Source organism: Oncorhynchus mykiss, chromosome 15 (genome assembly GCF_057628025.1).
Source record: "Oncorhynchus mykiss isolate SJ-2025 chromosome 15, ASM5762802v1, whole genome shotgun sequence".
In the NCBI taxonomy this organism is placed as follows: Eukaryota; Metazoa; Chordata; class Actinopteri; order Salmoniformes; family Salmonidae; genus Oncorhynchus; species Oncorhynchus mykiss.
Window position 1 is genome coordinate 20,511,581 of NC_143036.1, and position 18,662 is coordinate 20,530,242.

General features: G+C 43.0%; 2 protein-coding genes across 2 annotated transcripts in view; one reads left to right on the forward strand and one right to left on the reverse strand.

The window, feature by feature from the left end:
• Positions 1 to 10,413, reverse strand: part of LOC110490939 (piezo-type mechanosensitive ion channel component 2) — a 159,616-nt gene extending 149,203 nt beyond the window's left edge. Inside the window, exon 1 of the mRNA XM_036944026.2 lies at positions 9,532 to 10,413. Coding sequence (XP_036799921.1) covers positions 9,532 to 9,595 — 64 coding nt within the window. The 5' untranslated portion in view covers positions 9,596 to 10,413. The remainder of the gene's footprint in view (positions 1 to 9,531) is intronic.
• Positions 10,414 to 14,228: 3,815 nt separating this feature from the next.
• Positions 14,229 to 15,248, forward strand: LOC149977416 (uncharacterized; the record flags this gene model as incomplete). The annotated part of the gene is made up of 2 exons (XM_090201540.1): positions 14,229 to 14,427; positions 14,623 to 15,248. Coding segments are annotated over 2 exons (825 nt in total), but the record flags the coding sequence as incomplete, so codon positions are not given.
• Positions 15,249 to 18,662: the final 3,414 nt, after the last annotated feature.

Consider the following 18,662-nt stretch of genomic DNA (forward strand, 5'->3'; position numbering starts at 1 on the left):
TTTCCCATGCCAATGAAGCCCTTTGAATTGACAAATTGAATTGAGAGAGAGAGAGAGAGAGAGAGAGAGAGAGAGAGAGAGAGAGAGAGAGAGAGAGAGAGAGAGAGAGAGAGAGAGAGAGAGAGAGAGAGAGAGAGAGAGAGAGAGAGAGAGAGAAAGAGAGCGCTCCAGGGAACTACAGAGTGATAAATCCCCATCTTATTTTAACAATGGGCCAAAAGCTGTTTTCCTGATAATGGCGTAAACTTAAATTAAACTTTATCCAACTGACCAGGAATGGAAAAATAATCACAAATTTATACCCCAAAATGTTTTGATATATTTCTCACTAGGTATTTGACTCCATGTCCAGACAAATGTTTGCTTCTGCTGGGGACATCATGTACAATGCCTTCAGAAATGATTCATACCACTTGACTTATTCCACATTTTGTGGTGTTACAGCCTGAATTCAAAATGAATTAAATAGATTTTTTCTCTCACCCATCTACACACAATACCCCGTAATGACAAAGTGAAAATATGTTTTAGAAATGTTTGCAAATATATTGAAAATTAAATGCAGATAGATCTCATTCACATAAGTATTCACACCCCTGAGTCAATACATGTTAGAACCACCTTACAGTTGTGACTCTTTCTGGGTAAGTGTGTAAGAGTTTTCCAACAGCTGGACTATACAATATTTTTTACCTATGCAAGTCAGTTAACAACAAATTCTTATTTACAATGACAGCCTACCAGGGAAGAGTGGGTTAACTGCCTTGTTCAGGGGCAGAACAACAGAATTTTACCTTATCAGCTCAGGTATTCGATCCAGCAACCTTCCGGTTACTGGCCCAATGCTCTACCCACTAGTCTACCTGCCGCCCCTATATTATTACATTATTATTTTCAAAATTCTTCATGCTCTGTCAAATTGGTTGTTAATCATTATCATGGATTATCAAGCAGATTTAAGTCACAACTGTAACTTGGCCACTCAAGAACCTTCACAGTCTTCTTGGTAAGCGACTCCATTGTAGATTTGGCCTTGTGTTTTAACTCCCCAGTCTGTAACAATTAAAAGCATAACTATAACATGATGCAGCTACCTCTATAATTAAAAATATGCAGAGTGGTACTCAGTAATGTGTTGTATTGATTTGCCCCAAACAATACAATATGTATTCAGGACAGAAAGTCAGTATTACTTTAGTGCCTTGTTGCAAACAGGATGCATGTTTTGGAATATTTTTATTCTGTTAATAATGTTAGTATTGTGGAGTAAACTACAATGTTGTTGATCCATCCTCCGTTTTGTCATATCACAGCCATTACACTATGTAATTGTTTTAAAGTCACCATTGGCCTCATGTTGAAATCCCTGAGCGGTTTCCTTCCTCTCCGGCAACTGAGTTAGGAAGGACACCTGTATCTTTGTAGTTACTGGGTGTATTGATACACCATCCAAAGTGTAATTAATAACTTCACCATGCTCAAATGAATATTCAATGCATCTACCATTAGGTGCCCTTCTTTGCAAGGCATTGGAAAACCTCCCTGGTCTTTGTGGTTGAATCTGTGTTTGAAATTCACTGCTCAACTGAGGAACCTTACAGATAATTATTGTATATGTGGGGTACAGAGATGAGGTAGTCATTCAAAAATCATGATAAACACAACAACAACAAAATGGTTGAATACTTATTGACTAAAGACTGTTAATGTTTACTGTTAATTTGTATTGTTTATTTTACTTTTGTTTACTATCTACTTCACTTGCTTCAGAAATGTTAACATGTGTTGTCCATGCCAATAAAGCCCTTAAATTGAATTGAGAGAGAGAGAGAGAGAGAGAGAGAGAGAGAGATGTTTTACTGATAAGAAGGAGGAGAGAAAGCAATATGTGTTCTTGGGGCAGCACACACTCAAATCCCAGCCTCATTTAAATGCTCAACTTCTCAGACTAATCCAGGGAAGATGCTGGGTAACTCAGCACAAATGGCAGCCACCATGATAATTTAGCAGAGCCCATGAGGCTTCCAAAAGTTCCAGTAACAGTTGTTTTCAAGGCCAGAGAAGAGGCATGCGTGGCAAGACTCAGTGCTAAGGGACAGCTTAAAGTTATCTGGAAAGCCTTGCGGCACACCATGTACAAACACTGGTCCCTTCCTCTCCAGCCATGCACAGCTTCATTTATCCATTTAGCTCATTCACCGGCGCAGCTCTCTATAAACTTTATAGTCTCTGTATACATCCTGGGGACCCATGCAAAAAAAATAGTGTTTTTCCAAAGAGAAAACCGCATAAAAAGCTTTAATAAAAGCTAAACAAAATTGGTTGATGGTCACCAGTGCGCTGTGAGGGGAACTTGAGGGGGCAGTAGGCTATGACTGGAACATGAAATAGCACTCAGGTATAATGTCTTCTTTTGTTTACACATTAGTCTCACTGGTTGAGATGTATAGTTAGAAACAGCTATCACTCTACTTGGTCTAAAAGCTCATGGATTCTTATGTCCTATCATTTGTTAAGAAGGCAAATACCGTCACTCTTATTTCAAGTGAGATAGATCAGATACAAACTATCCTTGGAGAAGCTGTTTCATCAGGTGATAGGAAGACCACCGTCTCAAATAAAACATCTATTCGTCACATGCTTTGCAAACAACAGGTGTGGACTAACAGGGAAATGCTTACGGGCCCTTCCCAACAATGCAGAGAGAAAGAAAGTAGTGAAATAATAGAAAAGTAAAACACATAATAATAGCAGTAATAATAATAGATACATAATGCATAATGATAACATGGCAATATACAAGGGCTACCAGTACTGAGTCTATGTGCAGGGGTACGAGGTAATTGAGGTAGATATGTACAGTACATACCATGCATTCGGGAAGTATTCAGACCCCTTGACATTTCCACATTTTGTAACGTTACAGCCTTATTCTAAAATTAATTAAATAGTTTTTTTACCCCTCATCAATCTACACACAATACCCCATAATGACAAAGCAAAGACAGGTTTTTAGACATAAAAAACAACAACAACTGAAATATAACATTTACATAAGTGTTCAGACCCTTTACTCAGTACTTTGTTGAAGCACCTTCGGCAGCGATTACAGAGTCTTCTTGGGTATGACGCTACAAGCTTGGCACACCTGTATTTGGGGAGTTTCTTCCATTCGTCTCTGCAGATCCTCTTAAGGAGAGACCAGCTATTTTCAGGTCTCTCCAGAGATGTTTGATCAGGTTCAAATCCGGGCTCTGGCTGGGCCACTCAAGATCATTCAGAGACTTGTCCCGAAGCCACTTTAGCACACATCTTCAGCTCTTATAACCAGACATTGTCAGGTGTGATATACAACTGGCTTGTTTCTTGTAGTCTGTCTGTGATTGCTTAAGTGTGTGTGTGTGTGGGGGGGGGGGGGGGGCTCTGGGTTCTGTGTGGTTGGGGGAGTTCGCACAAAAGATCCATTCAGGTGGCTGAGTGTATTTCAGTGGCACTGTCAGATTATAGACAGGAAACAGTTAGATAAAACTGTATGAATAGTCTGACTATAAAGCCAAACGAAAGGGAGATCGAGAGAGAGAGAGAGACAGAGAGTGAGAGAGAGAGACAGAGAGTGAGAGAGAGAGACAGAGAGTGAGAGATCTCCAGGGAACTACAGAGTGATAAAACCCCATCTTATTTTAACAATGGGCTATAAACTGTTTTACTGATAATGGCATCAACTGCTTTAGAGGCACTTTAACTTAGATTAAACTTCAACCAACTGACCAGAAATGGAATAATAATCACACATGTATACCCCCCCAAAATGGAAGTATTTCTCCCTAGGTATTTGACACCTAGTCCAGACAAATGTTTGCTTCTGCTTGGACCATCATGTACAGTGCCTTCAGATATTATTAATACTCCTTGACTTATTGCACATTTTGTTGTGTTAGAGCCTGAATTCAAAATGGATTAAATAGATGTTTTTGTCACCCATCTACCCATCTACACACAATACCCCATAATGACAAAGCAAAAAAGGGTTTTATACATTTTTGTACATTTATAAAAAAAAACTATATTTAAATATCACATTTACATAAGTATTCAGACTCTTTACTCAGTACTTTCTTGTGTATGACGCTATAAGCTTGGCACGCCTGTATTTGGGGAGTTTCTCCCATTCTTCTCTGCAGATCTTCTCAAGCTCTGTCAGGTTGGATGGGGAGTATCGCTGCACAGCTATTTTCAGGTCTCTCCAGAGATGTTCGATCAGGTTCAAGTCCGGACTCTGGCTGGGCAACTCAAGAACATTCAGAGACTTGTCCCGAAGCCACTCCTGCATTGCCTTGGTTGTGTGCTTAGGGTCATTGTCCTGTTGGAAGGTGAACCAAGTCTGAGATCTGAGCACTCTGGAGCATGTTTTCATAAAGGATCTCTCTGTACTTTGCTCTGTTCCTCTTTCCCTCGATCCTAGTCTCCCAGTAGTCTCCCAGTGCCTGCCTCTGAAAAATGTCCCCACAGCATGATGTTGCTAACACTGTGCTTCACCGTATGGATGGTGCCAGGTTTCCTCCAGACGGGTAGCTTGGCCTTCAGGCCAAAGAGTTCAATCTTGGTTTCATCAGACCAGACAATCTTGTTTCTCATGATCTGAGAGTCCTTTATGTGCCTTTTGGCAAACTCCAAGTGGGCTGTCATGTGCCTTTTACTGAGGAGTGGCTTCCATCTGGCCACGCTACCATAAAGGCCTAATTGGTGTAGTGCTGCAGAGATGGTTGTCCTTCTGGAAAGTTCTCCCATCTACACAGAGGAACTCTGGAGCTCTGTTAGAGTGACCTTCGGGTTCTTAGTCACCTCCCTGACCAAGGCCCTTGTCCCCCGATTTCTCAGTTTGGCTGGGCAGCCAGCACTAGGGAGAGTCTTAGTGGTTCAAAACTTCTTCCATTTAAGAATGATGGAGGCCACTGTGTTCTTGGGGACCTTCAATCCTGCAGACATTTTTTGGTACCCTTCCCCAGATCTGTGCCTCGACACAATCCTGTCTCAGAGATCTACGGACAATTCCTTTGATTGTTTTTTGCTTTGACATGCACTGTCAACTGTGTGACCTTATATAGACCGTTGTGTGCCTTTCCAAATCATGTCCAATCAATTGAATTTACCACAGGTGGACTTCAATGAAGTTGAGGAAACATCTTAAGGATGATCAATGGAAACAGGATGCACCTGAGCTCAATTCGAGTCTCATAACAACGCGTCTGAATACTTATGTAAGTAAGGTATTTTTATATATATATATATTAGCAAACATTTCTAAAAACCTGTTTTCACTTTGTGATTATGTGGTATTCTGTGTAGATTAACGAGTAAAAAAAAATTGAATCAATTTTAGAATAAGACTGTAACGTAACAAAATGTGGAGCAGCAGCGTATGTGATGAGTCAAAAAAGTTAGTGCAAAAAGGGTCAATGCAGATAGCTATTTGGTTAACTATTTAACTAACTATTTAGCAGTCTTATGGCTTGGGGGTAGAAGCTGTTCAGGGTCCTTTTGGTCCTTTTGGTTCCTTTTGGTTCCAGAAATGGCATGTGCACTGTTTGCTGTGGTGTAGCAGAGACAACAATCTATGACTTGGTTGGCTGGAGTCTTTGACAGTTTTTAGGGCCTTCCTCTGACACTGCTTGGTATAGAGGTCCTGGATTGCAGGGAGCTTAGCTCAGTGATGTACTGGGTCATCCGCACTACACTCTGTATCGTTTTGCGGTCAGGTGGCAAGCAGTTGCCATACCAAGCGGTGATGCAGCCAGTCAAGATGCTCTCAATGGTGCAGCTGTAGAACTTTTTGAGGGGGAAGAAGTGTTGTCGTGCCCTCTCCACAACTTTGTTGGTGTGTTTGGACCATGATAGATCCTTGGTGATGTAGACACAGAGGAACTTGAAGCTCTCGACCCGCTCCACTACAGCCCTGTTAATGTGGATGGGGCGGCCCTCAGTTTCCTGTAGTCCACGATCAGCTCCTTTGTCTTGCTGACGTTGAGGGAGAGGTTCTTGTCCTGACACCACACTGCCAGGTCTCTGACCTCCTCCCTATAGGCTGTATCTTCATCGTCCGTGATCAGGCCTACCACCGTTGTGTCGTCTGCAAACGTAATGATGGTGTTGGAGTTGTGCGCGGCCACGCAGGTGTGGTTTAACAGGAAGTACAGGAGGGGACTAGGTACGTACCTCTGAGGGGCCCCCGTGTATTGTTGCCTACCCTCACTCCCTGGGGACATCCCTGGATCCCTCCAGGATCCAGTTCTAGAGGAAAGTGTTCAGAGTCCCAGGGTTCTTAACTTAGTGATGAGCTTGGAGAGCACTACGGTGTTGAATGCTGAGCTGTAGTCAATTAACAGCATTCTCACATATGTGTTCCTTTTGTCAAAGTGGGAAAGGGCAGTGTGGAGTGCAATAGCGATTGCGTCATCTGTGGATCTGTCTCACCCTCCCTCTCTCTCTCTGTTTCTCGCTCCCTCTTCCTCAAACTGGACTTTGAAAAACACCTTTCAAAATGAGTCATCCAATGTAATCATACTCTACATGAACAGAATTAACCAAATCTGGCTTAGGGCTTCCAAAATGCCAGAAATGACCCTAATGGTGCCACTTTAAAATAAATCTAAATGTTCACCATCTGATAGGGTTAAGTGCCTTGCCCAAGGGCACATCTACAGATTTTTCACCAAGGCATCACTTGAATTTGAACCAGCAACCTTCCGAATACTGGCCAAAGGCTCTCAACTGCTAGGATACCTGCCTCCCCGTTTCTACTAGAAAAGACCCAACCACAGCTGCCTGAGAACACTCCAAGTTTCAAAGAGTCATAGAAGATTTTGAAAAACATTAAGGAGCCATTTTGAAAAAACAAAAAACTAAGTAATCATACCATATTTTGAAAACGTTATAGAAAATCCCACTGTCAGACACAATCCATCAAAGTCACATCTAATAACATCTCTAAAACAGCAAATATTTCATTATCTGAGCATAAAACCTGTTTTACACAAGCCACATAAGAAGCTGCTTAGGGCCCTGTGGACAATAGGGGGCCCCCAACCAGGAAGTCAGTTGGGGTATTATCTTACTGTTAGTAGAATACACAACATGCTATCTTAACTATTTCAAAATGTGGTAATGCATCAGCACTTGTCCAATTGATATGTCAGTCAATTTTTCCATGTCAGCTAACATTTTATAGATTGCTGAGTGACTCTCACTCAGATATCACATGAACATGGCATAAGTCATGGTAAAATGTGTAGAATTGCAGGAAATTACTGCCAAATGTTTTATCTCCGTCGTGTTTAAAATGATGGTAACACTTGCAAAAAAATGTAGAGGTCTACATTTTCACCATCTGGCCAATGGTGAGTCATGAGGATGGGTAGTTGTTAATTGACTGAACTCCTCCAAAACAAGAGATATCAATCAGCACTGGTATTGGTCGCCCAGCTTCGATAGGTCTGTATAAACAAGCCTTCCAGATAAACCATGAGTCATAGAACAGACATGTCGCTGGACAATCACATTACCAGGGGACTCTGAAACTCTGACTGCTCGTCCTCCCATTGACTGTGGGCGTGTCGTAAAAGAGACTGCACAGAGTCCGATAAAAGGACTGAAAAGGGAGGAATAATAAGAAGGAAGACCTGGACGAGTAATATAACATCTTTCAAAGTTGGAAGTTAATCTGGTTTGAGAGGTGCTGATAGTCTCCCACACAAATCTTTATCACTGCCAAACTGAAGGAATGTGTTGGTGGCATACACAATTCTCTTTTAGCAGGCAAGTCAGTTAAGAATAAATTCTTATTTTTATTTTCTATGAAGGCCTTGGAATAGTGGGTTAACTGCCTTGTTCAGGGGCAGATTTATACCTTGTCAGATCGGGGATTTGATCTCTCAAACTTTCAGTTACTAGTCCAACACTCTAACCACTAGGCTACGCTGCCACCCCAATGAAGACTCTCCTATGAGGTGATGCCATTGAGAACAAACCGTGTAATGGTTAATGCTTTATTTGGTGGACATTTTGTACTGTATTTGATAGACTCAGTCCATCCATGTCCAGCTAAACACACTTCCATTGTTTCATGTATAACAGATATTGGGGGTTTCAATGGTCAAAAGTGACATGACCTCAGCAAGTTGCTCACTTCACATTAGTTTGCACTGCTTTGAAAATGAATACCTGGTCATTTAATAATAATGTCCTTTGCTGTCGTAGTTTGCCAACCCTACAGTCTTTAGTATAGAAATACACAATGTTGATGCTGATAAAATATCTTAAATGATTTCACATATTTTCTTCAAATCTGAGACTGATTCCCTAGGCAATGTACCCCTGGTAAGGTTCATCCAAACATTGTGACCAATCATTTACAGTAGCAGGCATCTGTTCCAATATCTCACCAATCTGATCCTTAGAAATGTAATTAGTTTATATTCATTTTTAACACACATCCTTAACATCACATCAATTGTGTTATAAAACCTACACAGCCTTTGACTAGTGATTTGAGGCATCAAAACATACATTTGCTCGCTCCCTTTGGTTTCGTTTGTAAAGCAAGATTAGTCCCCATACTGCGAGATCGTGAGCAATTATTGTGTAGTGAGAATATTCCGAATACAAATCTGAATATTCTGACGATAGGAAGTGAAACACAGACAAGGACAACCTGACCACAGTGTCCTGCTAAACAATATAATGATGTTCTATGGTCCTGCTGGACACCCCATCCACATAGTTTAATTTAGCAAAGCAAATAGGATTAAACGTTGAAGATAATCACAGTGTCAGACACAATCCATCAAAGTCACATCTAATATAATCTCTAAAACAGCAAATATTTCATTATCTGAGCATAAATCCTTTACAAAACTTCTAAAACGTGTTTTATGCTTAGATGCTACCTCTGAAGTTATTAGAAAATAACTTATTTTCACAATGGCTTCTTAACAACCTATTTGGCCTCCAACACGATATTCCCGAAATGCAAAACAGTCTATTTCATTTATTTTAATTAATCTAAACAAAAACACAGTTTTAGTCGCATATTTGTATTACTTCAAATTAGTTCATATTGGCACATTTTATCGAGTGATCAATAATTAAGCCATTTTTATTACTTGCATCAAGTTTAGCTGAGTTATTGTTTTGTTAGTTTTTGCAATGTTGCATAACTGGGTCTGATGAAGGATACATTGTTAGCTCAGTAATAATATTAATAATAGTAATGAATAATTATTATTATCGTTATTATATGGATGTGCATATATTATTATTATTGCTTGTTTTATTTTCTACGTGTTTATGCTGTTATCAAATGTAGCTAGTGGACTGATTTAGAACTTTTCCAATTCAGAATGGTAAGTCCCAAAAAAACTAACCAATAACTTTTCAAAATACTTCAGTAATATGTCTAGATTATTGCACATATTTCTTGGATTTTCAATTATCGATGCAGCTGCAATTTTAGCAACACGCTTCATATAATCTTACCTGCAGCGAGACAAACTGGCAGCAGCAGCCTGAAGATCAGTCCGCACACCACCTGGGAAGCCATTCCTTAAGATGTATCAAATATAAACAGGCAGCTAGCTGTCTTATTGTGATACGCTGCTATCTGGCATTGGGGAATCTTAATGCACCCGTCCAGCTCTCTCCAAAGTCCAGGTGAGAGGGCATTGTCCCGTTGGTGTCTCCAACATCCTTTTTAGAAGTCCAAGTCCAAAACAGCGCTTTTGGTAAGTCATAGCCAACAGCGGAGAAAAGTTTAGGTACAGCTGCTTCCTCTGCCCTTAGTTTCGACACCCCATATCCAAGACCCTAAACATCTGGGCCAGTTGGATAACAAACGTTACACGGAGTTTCACACCATTTCTAACAGGGGAAAAATGTGGTTGTAACAACGATGTTGCAGTTTATCCACACTAAACTTGCTACCTGTTGATAACGGTTGGACCACGCTTATAGTAAATAAATACTTCACCGTGCTTAAAACAGAAAACAATTATGAAATACGGGCAGCAAGTTGCAAATTCATAATCTCGGTCTTGGATAGTTAACGGAGTTAGTCAAGCGTCCTGTTTCTTAATTCTCCTTTAGTTTGGTAAGAGAAGACACTTGGAAATGCGTAAAAGCGTGACTATAATTTCTTTCGGAGTAGCCTTAACAGACATCGCGCACGACCCAGCCCCGCACAGCTCTATGCTTTACCTCATATGATTACACTTTTCTCCTCCTCAATGAAAACTTCACAAGACCACCCTGTAACTGACAAATGACTCCACCATTCAGAAATCAGGCAAGAATTAGGGAAGGATGTCTAGTCCCCAATGAGGAGGAGCGGGAGGCAGACGCAGGGCAGGGCTGTGAGCGTGTGGCCTAGCCTAACATGTTGCTCGCCCCTCCTCTGAGAGAGCCGCAGGCGTGGCTACCGCATTCCAAGCCCTCCTCTGGGTCAGGTAACTCCAACCCTCACAGATTCCAAGCTGGCCGATTTTACGCGACTAACGGGAAAAGGGGAATAAGTGTTGAGCCTTGCACAGGTACAGGTCATGGACTAGCAGTTCACTATTATATAATTTTGATATGATCTACACAATCTATATAATGTTGTTATAACCATAGAGATAGAGCTTGTTCACACACACACACACGTATACATTACCAGTCCAAAGTTTGGACACACTTACTCATTACAGGGTTTTTCTTTATTTTTTACTATTTTCTACATTGTAGAATAATAGAGAAGACATCAAAGCTATGAAATAACAGTTATGGAATCATCTAGTAACCAAAAAAGTGTAAAACAAATCAAAATATATTTTGTATTTGAGATTCTTCAAAGTAGCCACCCTTTCACTTGATGACAGCTTTGCACACTCTTGGCATTCTCTCAACCAGCTTCATGAGGTACAGTAGTCACCTGGAATGCATTTCAATTAACTGGTGTGCCGTGTTAAAAGTTCATTTGTGGAATTTCTTTCCTTCTTAATGCGTTTGAGCCAATCAGTTGTGTTGTGACACAGTAGGGTGGTATACAGAAGCTAGCCCTATTTGGAAAAAGATCATATTATGGCAAGAACAGACATGATGGTCAGTCAATGTGGAAAATGTCAAGAACCTTGAAAGTTTCTTCAAGTGCAGTGTCAAAAACCATCAAGCAACATGATGAAACTGGCTCTCATGAGGACCGCCACAGGAATTGAAGACCCAGAGTTACCTCTGCTGCAGAAGAGAAGTTCATTACAGTTACCAGCCTCAGATTGCAATCCAAAACTATGCTCCACCTAGTTCAAGTTACAGACATATCTCAACATCAACTGTTCAGAGGAGACTGTGTGAATCAGGCCTTCATGGTCGAATTGCTGCAAAGAAACCACTAATAAAGTACACCAATAAGAAGAAGAGACTTGCATGGGCCAAGAAATACGCACAATGGACATTAGACCGGTGGAAATCTGTCCAAATTTGAGATTTTTTCTAACCGCATTGTCTTTGCGAGACGCAAAGTAGTTGAACGGATGATCTCCGCATGTGTGGTTCCCACAGGGAAGCATGGAGGAGGAGGTGTGATTGTGAGGGAGTGATTCGCTGGTGACACTGTCTGTGATTTATTTAGATTTCAAGGCACACTTAACCAGCATGGTTACCACAGCATTCTGCAATACGCCATCCCACCTGGTTCAAGACAAAGGAGATGATTGTGGACTACAGGAAAAGGAAGACCGAGCATACCCCCATTCTCATTGACGGTGCTGCAGAGGAGCAGGTTAAGCGCTTCAAGTTCCTTGGTGTCCACATCACCAACAAACAGACATGATCCAAGCACACCAAGACAGTCATGAAGAGGGCACAATAAAACCTTTTCCCCCTCTGGATACTGAAAAGATTTGGAATGGGTCCTCAGGTCCTCAAAAGGTTCTACAGCTGCACCATCGAGAACATCCTGACTGGTTGCATTACTGCCTGGTATGGCAAATGCTCGGCCTCCGACCATGAGGCACTACAGAGGGTAGTGCGAACGGCCCAGTACATCACTGGGGCCAAGCATCCTGCCATCCAGGACCTCTATACCAGGCGGTGTCAGAGGAAGGCCCTAATAATTGTCTAAGACTCCAGCCACCCTAGTCATAGAATGTTCTCTCTGCCACCGCATGGCAAGCTGTACCGGAGTGCCAAGTCTAGGCCCAAGAGGCTTCTAAACAGCTTCTACCCCCAAGCCATAAGACTCCTGAACATCTAGTCAAATGGCTACCCAGACTATTTGCATTTCCCCCCTCTTTTACACAGCTTACTCTCTGTTGTTATCATCTATGCATAGTCACTTTAATAACTCTGCCTACATGTACATATTACCTCAAGTAACCGGTGCCCCGTAAGCATTTCACTGTAAGGTCTACACCTGTTGTATTCGGCGCATGTGACTAATACCATTTGATTTGATTTGCGCTTAGTGGGACAATCATTTGTTTTTCAACAGGACAATGACCCAAAACACACCTCCAGACTGTGTAAGAGCTATTTGACCAAGGAGTTCTGCATCAGAAGACGAGTATACCCTTGCAGGGCAATGGGCGAGGGAGAAAGGAATTATTTTTAAATGGACAGCCCTTGCCCGGAAATTCGTCACTAGTTCATCCCGCGATGATTGTGTTTTCAGCCACCAGTACCTTGTGGGTGCTTTATATGCATTACAGTCAATTATGATTGCATGTATACTTAAATTAACTATGTAAATATTAAGATACGCCTAATGATAGCTAGTAAATTAATTAGCTAACTAACGTTAGCCTGCCTAGCTACTTCTGAAGAAGGATTTTTTTTTATTTCTACAATTTCCAAAAGCGAACTAAACAAAAACATAATTACTTTATGAGACGTGTTTGTGCATTAGTAGCGCATTAGTGGCACAATTTCTAACTTATTTACATTTGTTTTTACTTTAACTTGTACGTCCATACTGACGTTGAGGTTTTAAGTTTTGGCTGACTTTTCTTAGCGGATGTACAATCCTCACAAATTTAATTATGGGGCGTTTCAGGCCCCAAAGTGAACTTAATTGTACACTCACAAACAACGTTAAAAGCAAGGGCTCAGGGGCTTACGTTGCAAACTTCCCTTGCTTGGCTAATCTTTTGGACCGACGACAAATATGGCGACGTGGATTCCCCCAAGGACATAGGGCTGAGGGTTTACGGCCAAGGGCTGTCTACTTTGAATTTGAAACGCAGCCCCGGTGTCACGTTTACTCCCGTCCCCCTCTCCGGTGCTTGACGTCGCCCATTGTCTCATCATTACTTACACCTACCACCATCGTTACGCGCACCTGCGCCTCATGACACTCACCTGGACTCTATCACCTTTCTGATTACCTCCCCTATATCTGTCACTTCCCTTGGTTCTGTTTCTCTTTCCTGTCTCTTTGTGTTTTGTACTATGTTCTATTTATTATAAAATTTGTACTCCCTGTACTCCCTGTACTTCCCGACTCCCAGCGTACACGTTACACACGGCCTACACAATCACCTGACATCAACTCAGAGATGGTTCCGGATGAGTTGGACCGCAGAGTGAAGTAAAAGCAGCCAACAAGTGCTCAGCATATGTGGGAACTCCTTCAAGACTGTTGGAAAAGCATTCCTCATGAAGCTACTTGAGAGAATGCCAAGAGTCTGCAAAGCTGTCATCAAGGTAAAGGGTGGATACTCGGAAGAATTTCAAATATAAAATGTATTTTTTCATTTGTTTAACACATTTGTGGTTACTACATGATTCCATATGTGTTATTTCATAGTTTTGATGACTTCAATATTATTCTACAGTGTAGAAAATAGTAAAAACAAAGAAAAACCCTTGAATGAGTAAGTGTGCCCAAACTTTTGACTGGATTTGTGTATTGTATATTAAATATTGTCACGGATCCTCCAAAAATGCTGCTAACAGATCCCAGGTACTACTTCTCGTCCCGTGTATTGTTATTACGGGTCTCGTCCCGTGTATTTATTAGAAGTTTAACCTCCCTCTTTTGTTTGGGTTACATCCCTGTGTTTTTGTATATGTGTTTATTTTGAACTTCGTCCCCGTGCCTTTTCGTAGCATGTTGTATTTTTTGGGGTGGAGTATTAAAACCGCATATTATTCCTGCGCCTGTCTCCAATCATTTATACAGCGTGACAGAATAATCGACCGAAAATGGCCCGTCCAACACCGCTGCGTCCAACACCGCTGCAACTTCGGCAGCTGCAACTGGCCCGTCCGACGCCGCCACAACTCCGGCAGTAGCAACTGGCCCGTCCGGCGCCGCCACAACTTCGGCAGTAGCAACTGGCCCGTCCGACGCCGCCACAACTTCGGCAGTAGCAACTGGCCCTTCCGACGCCGCCACAACTTCGGCAGTAGCAACTGGCCCGTCTGTCTGACGCCACCGCAACTTCGGCAGCTGCAACCGGCCCATCTGTCTGACACCGCCGCAACTTCGGCAGTAGCAACTGGCCCGTCCGACACCGCCGCAACTTCGGCAGTAGCAACTGGCCCGTCCGACGCCGCCACAACTTCGGCAGCTGCAACCGGCCCATCTGTCTGACACCGCCGCAACTTCGGCAGTAGCAACTGGCCCGTCCGACGCCGCCGCAACTTCGGCAGTGGCAACTGGCCCGTCCGACGCCGCCGCAACTTCGGCAGTGGCAACTGGCCCGTCCGACGCCGCCGCAACTTCGGCAGTGGCAACTGGCCCGTCCGACGCCGCCGCAACTTCGGCAGTAGCAACTGGCCCGTCCGACGCCGCCGCAACTTCGGCAGTAGCAACTGGCCCGTCCGACACCGCCGCAACTTCGGAAGTAGCAACCGGCCCGTCCGACGCCGCCGCAACTTCGGCAGTAGCAACCGGCCCGTCCGACGCCGCCGCAACTTCGGCAGTAGCAACTGGCCCGTCCGACGCCGCCGCAACTTCGGCAGTAGCAACTGGCCCGTCCGACGCCGCCGCAACTTCGGCAGTAGCAACTGGCCCGTCCGACGCCGCCGCAACTTCGGCAGTAGCAACTGGCCCGTTCGACGCCGCCGCAACTTCGGCAGCTGCAACTGGCCCGTCCGACGCCGCCGCAACTTCGGCAGTAGCAACTGGCCCGTCCGACGCCGCCGCAACTTCGGCAGCTGCAACTGGCCCGTCCGACGCCGCCGCAACTTCGGCAGCTGCAACCGGCCCGTCTGTCTGACGCCGCCACAACTTCGGCAGTAGCAACTGGCCCGTTCGACGCCGCCGCAACTTCGGCAGTAGCAACTGGCCCGTCCGACGCCGCCGCAACTTCGGCAGCTGCAACTGGCCCGTCCGACGCCGCCGCAACTTCGGCAGCTGCAACCGGCCCGTCTGTCTGACGCCGCCACAACTTCGGCAGCTGCAACCGTCCCGTCTGTCTGACGCCACCGCAACTTCGGCAGCTGCAACCGGCCCATCTGTCTGACACCGCCGCAGCTTCGGCAGCTGCAACTGACCAGCACAGCATCCCTGTGGTCGTCCCCGAGGCCTGTGTCATTCCGCTGCTAGTGCAGTGCATCTGTCACGGATCCCCCCAGTACTGCTGCTCATTCCGCGCACCAGTTCCGGAGGCCTACGTCACCAGCCTCTAGGCTTCCCTAAACTGTTTAATTACGCACTCCTGGTTCCCATTTCCCCTGATTAGTAATTGTATATATGTGCCCTCTGTATCCCATTGTCCTGGTTGTTATTGTTCCCATGTCCGTTGGTCTTGTGAGTACCTGTGCTTTGTTGTTTTGGCTTTCGTGCTGCATGTATTGTGTTCTCGTTATTACGGTCCCGTGTATTGTTGTGCACTTGTTATTACAGGTCTCGTCCCGTGTATTTGTTAGAGGTTTAACCTCACTCTTTTGTTTGGGTTACATCCCTGTTTTTGTATATGTTTGTTTTGGGCTTCGTCCCTGTGCCTTTCATGGCATGTTGTATTTTTGGATGGAGTATTAAAACCCCCTATTATGTATTCCTGCGCCTGTCTCCAATCATTTATACAACTTGACATAGATAGATATTTATTAAGACTCCGACATTGCTCGACGTAAATGTTCTATAATTTTCTTAATTCCATTCTTTTACTTTTTAGATTTGTGTGTGAGATATTACTGCACGGTTATTGCTATGAACACAAGCATTTCGCTACACCCACAATAACATCTGCTAAATATGTGTATGCGACCAATAAAATTTGATTCATATTATCTATGGTTATTGCATATACAGACATTTCTCATTAATTGTTAGGTCTACACTAATTGTGTAAAAATAGGCTAGTTGAGGATTATATTAGGAATAGGCTTTCATGCATATGGTTATGATTTTGTACTTCACTTATTGTATGAAAATAACATGTAGGCCCATGTAGGCTACACCTACATACAATAAATCATAGCCTAACCTATGGCTCAGCAACAATAATATAGGTGAGGTATTCATAGGCTACAAAACAGTTTGTGTAACAATTTATTTGAAGTAGAGTACAGATATAGGTTCAAACGCTTTTGCTTTGTTGTTGCACAACTTAAAACCAATAGCACAGTAGCAGGCCTATTTGGTTTTAGAAGAATGGTTACGTATAGTGAAAGTCATGTATAGGCTACAACAGCGACATCTATCGGGATTTGAGTGGTGCAACATGAGCGCTTTAGAGCCTTGCTACAGTATCTGTGTTCCTTGGGACATCCCTACATCGTTGAATTTGCATTTTAAAATGGTTAAAAGTAATGAACTGTCATGAAATGTGATATTTGGATGAAACCAGATCAAAGTATGAAAAATGACAGTTGCTTCTACATTGATAAAGTTTGATCATAAAGTTACTGGTCCCCGCCCCCATGTCAAAGACTTGGATTCAGGAGGCGGAATTATTAAGGGGATAGTGACATCACCCTAACTCTCGTTTTAATACACCAATGGTAACATGAAGTTCTCTTACCTAATTTAAATAAGTACCTTCTTGTAACCAACATCTGAGAAGGTGTGCTTGCAGAGGGGCGTGGTTTATATGTACAGTGCCTTGCGAAAGTATTCGGCCCCCTTGAACTTTGCGACCTTTTGCCACATTTCAGGCTTCAAACATAAAGATATAAAACTGTATTTTTTTGTGAAGAATCAACAACAAGTGGGACACAATCATGAAGTGGAACAACATTTATTGGATATTTCAAACTTTTTTAACAAATCAAAAACTGAAAGATTGGGCGTGCAAAATGATTCAGCCCCCTTAAGTTAATACTTTGTAGCGCCACCTTTTGCTGTGATTACAGCTGTAAGTCGCTTGGGGTATGTCTCTATCAGTTTTGCACATCGAGAGACTGAATTTTTTTCCCATTCCTCCTTGCAAAACAGCTCGAGCTCAGTGAGGTTGGATGGAGAGCATTTGTGAACAGCAGTTTTCAGTTCTTTCCACAGATTCTCGATTGGATTCAGGTCTGGACTTTGACTTGGCCATTCTAACACCTGGATATGTTTATTTTTGAACCATTCCATTGTAGATTTTGCTTTATGTTTTGGATCACTGTCTTGTTGGAAGACAAATCTCCGTCCCAGTCTCAGGTCTTTTGCAGACTCCATCAGGTTTTCTTCCAGAATGGTCCTGTATTTGGCTCCATCTTCCCATCAATTTTAACCATCTTCCCTGTCCCTGCTGAAGAAAAGCAGGCCCAAACCATGATGCTGCCACCACCATGTTTGACAGTGGGGATGGTGTGTTCAGCTGTGTTGCTTTTACGCCAAACATAACGTTTTGCATTGTTGCCAAAAAGTTCCATTTTGGTTTTATCTGACCAGAGCACCTTCTTCCACATGTTTGGTGTGTCTCCCAGGTAGCTTGTGGCAAACTTTAAACAACACTTTTTATGGATATCTTTAAGAAATGGCTTTCTTGCCACTCTTCCATAAAGGCCAGATTTGTGCAATATACGACTGATTGTTGTCCTATGGACAGAGTCTCCCACCTCAGCTGTAGATCTCTGCAGTTCATCCAGAGTGATCATGGGCCTCTTGGCTGCATCTATGATCAGTCTTCTCCTTGTATGAGCTGAAAGTTTAGAGGGACGGCCAGGTCTTGGTAGATTTGCAGTGGTCTGATACTCCTTCCATTTCAATATTATCGCTTGCACAGTGCTCCTTGGGATGTTTAAAGCTTGGGAAATCTTTTTGTATCCAAATCCGGCTTTAAACTTCTTCACAACAGTATCTCGGACCTGCCTGGTGTGTTCCTTGTTCTTCATGATGCTCTCTGCGCTTTTAACGGATCTCTGAGACTATCACAGTGCAGGTGCATTTATACGGAGACTTGATTACACACAGGTGGATTGTATTTATCATCATTAGTCATTTAGGTCAACATTGGATCATTCAGAGATCCTCACTGAACTTCTGGAGAGAGTTTGCTGCACTGAAAGTAAAGGGGCTGAATAATTTTGCACGCCCAATTTTTCAGTTTTTGATTTGTTAAAAAAGTTTGAAATATCCAATAAATGTCGTTCCACTTCATGATTGTGTCCCACTTGTTGTTGATTCTTCACAAAATACAGTTTTATATCTTTATGTTTGAAGCCTGAAATGTGGCAAAAGGTCGCAAAGTTCAAGGGGGCCG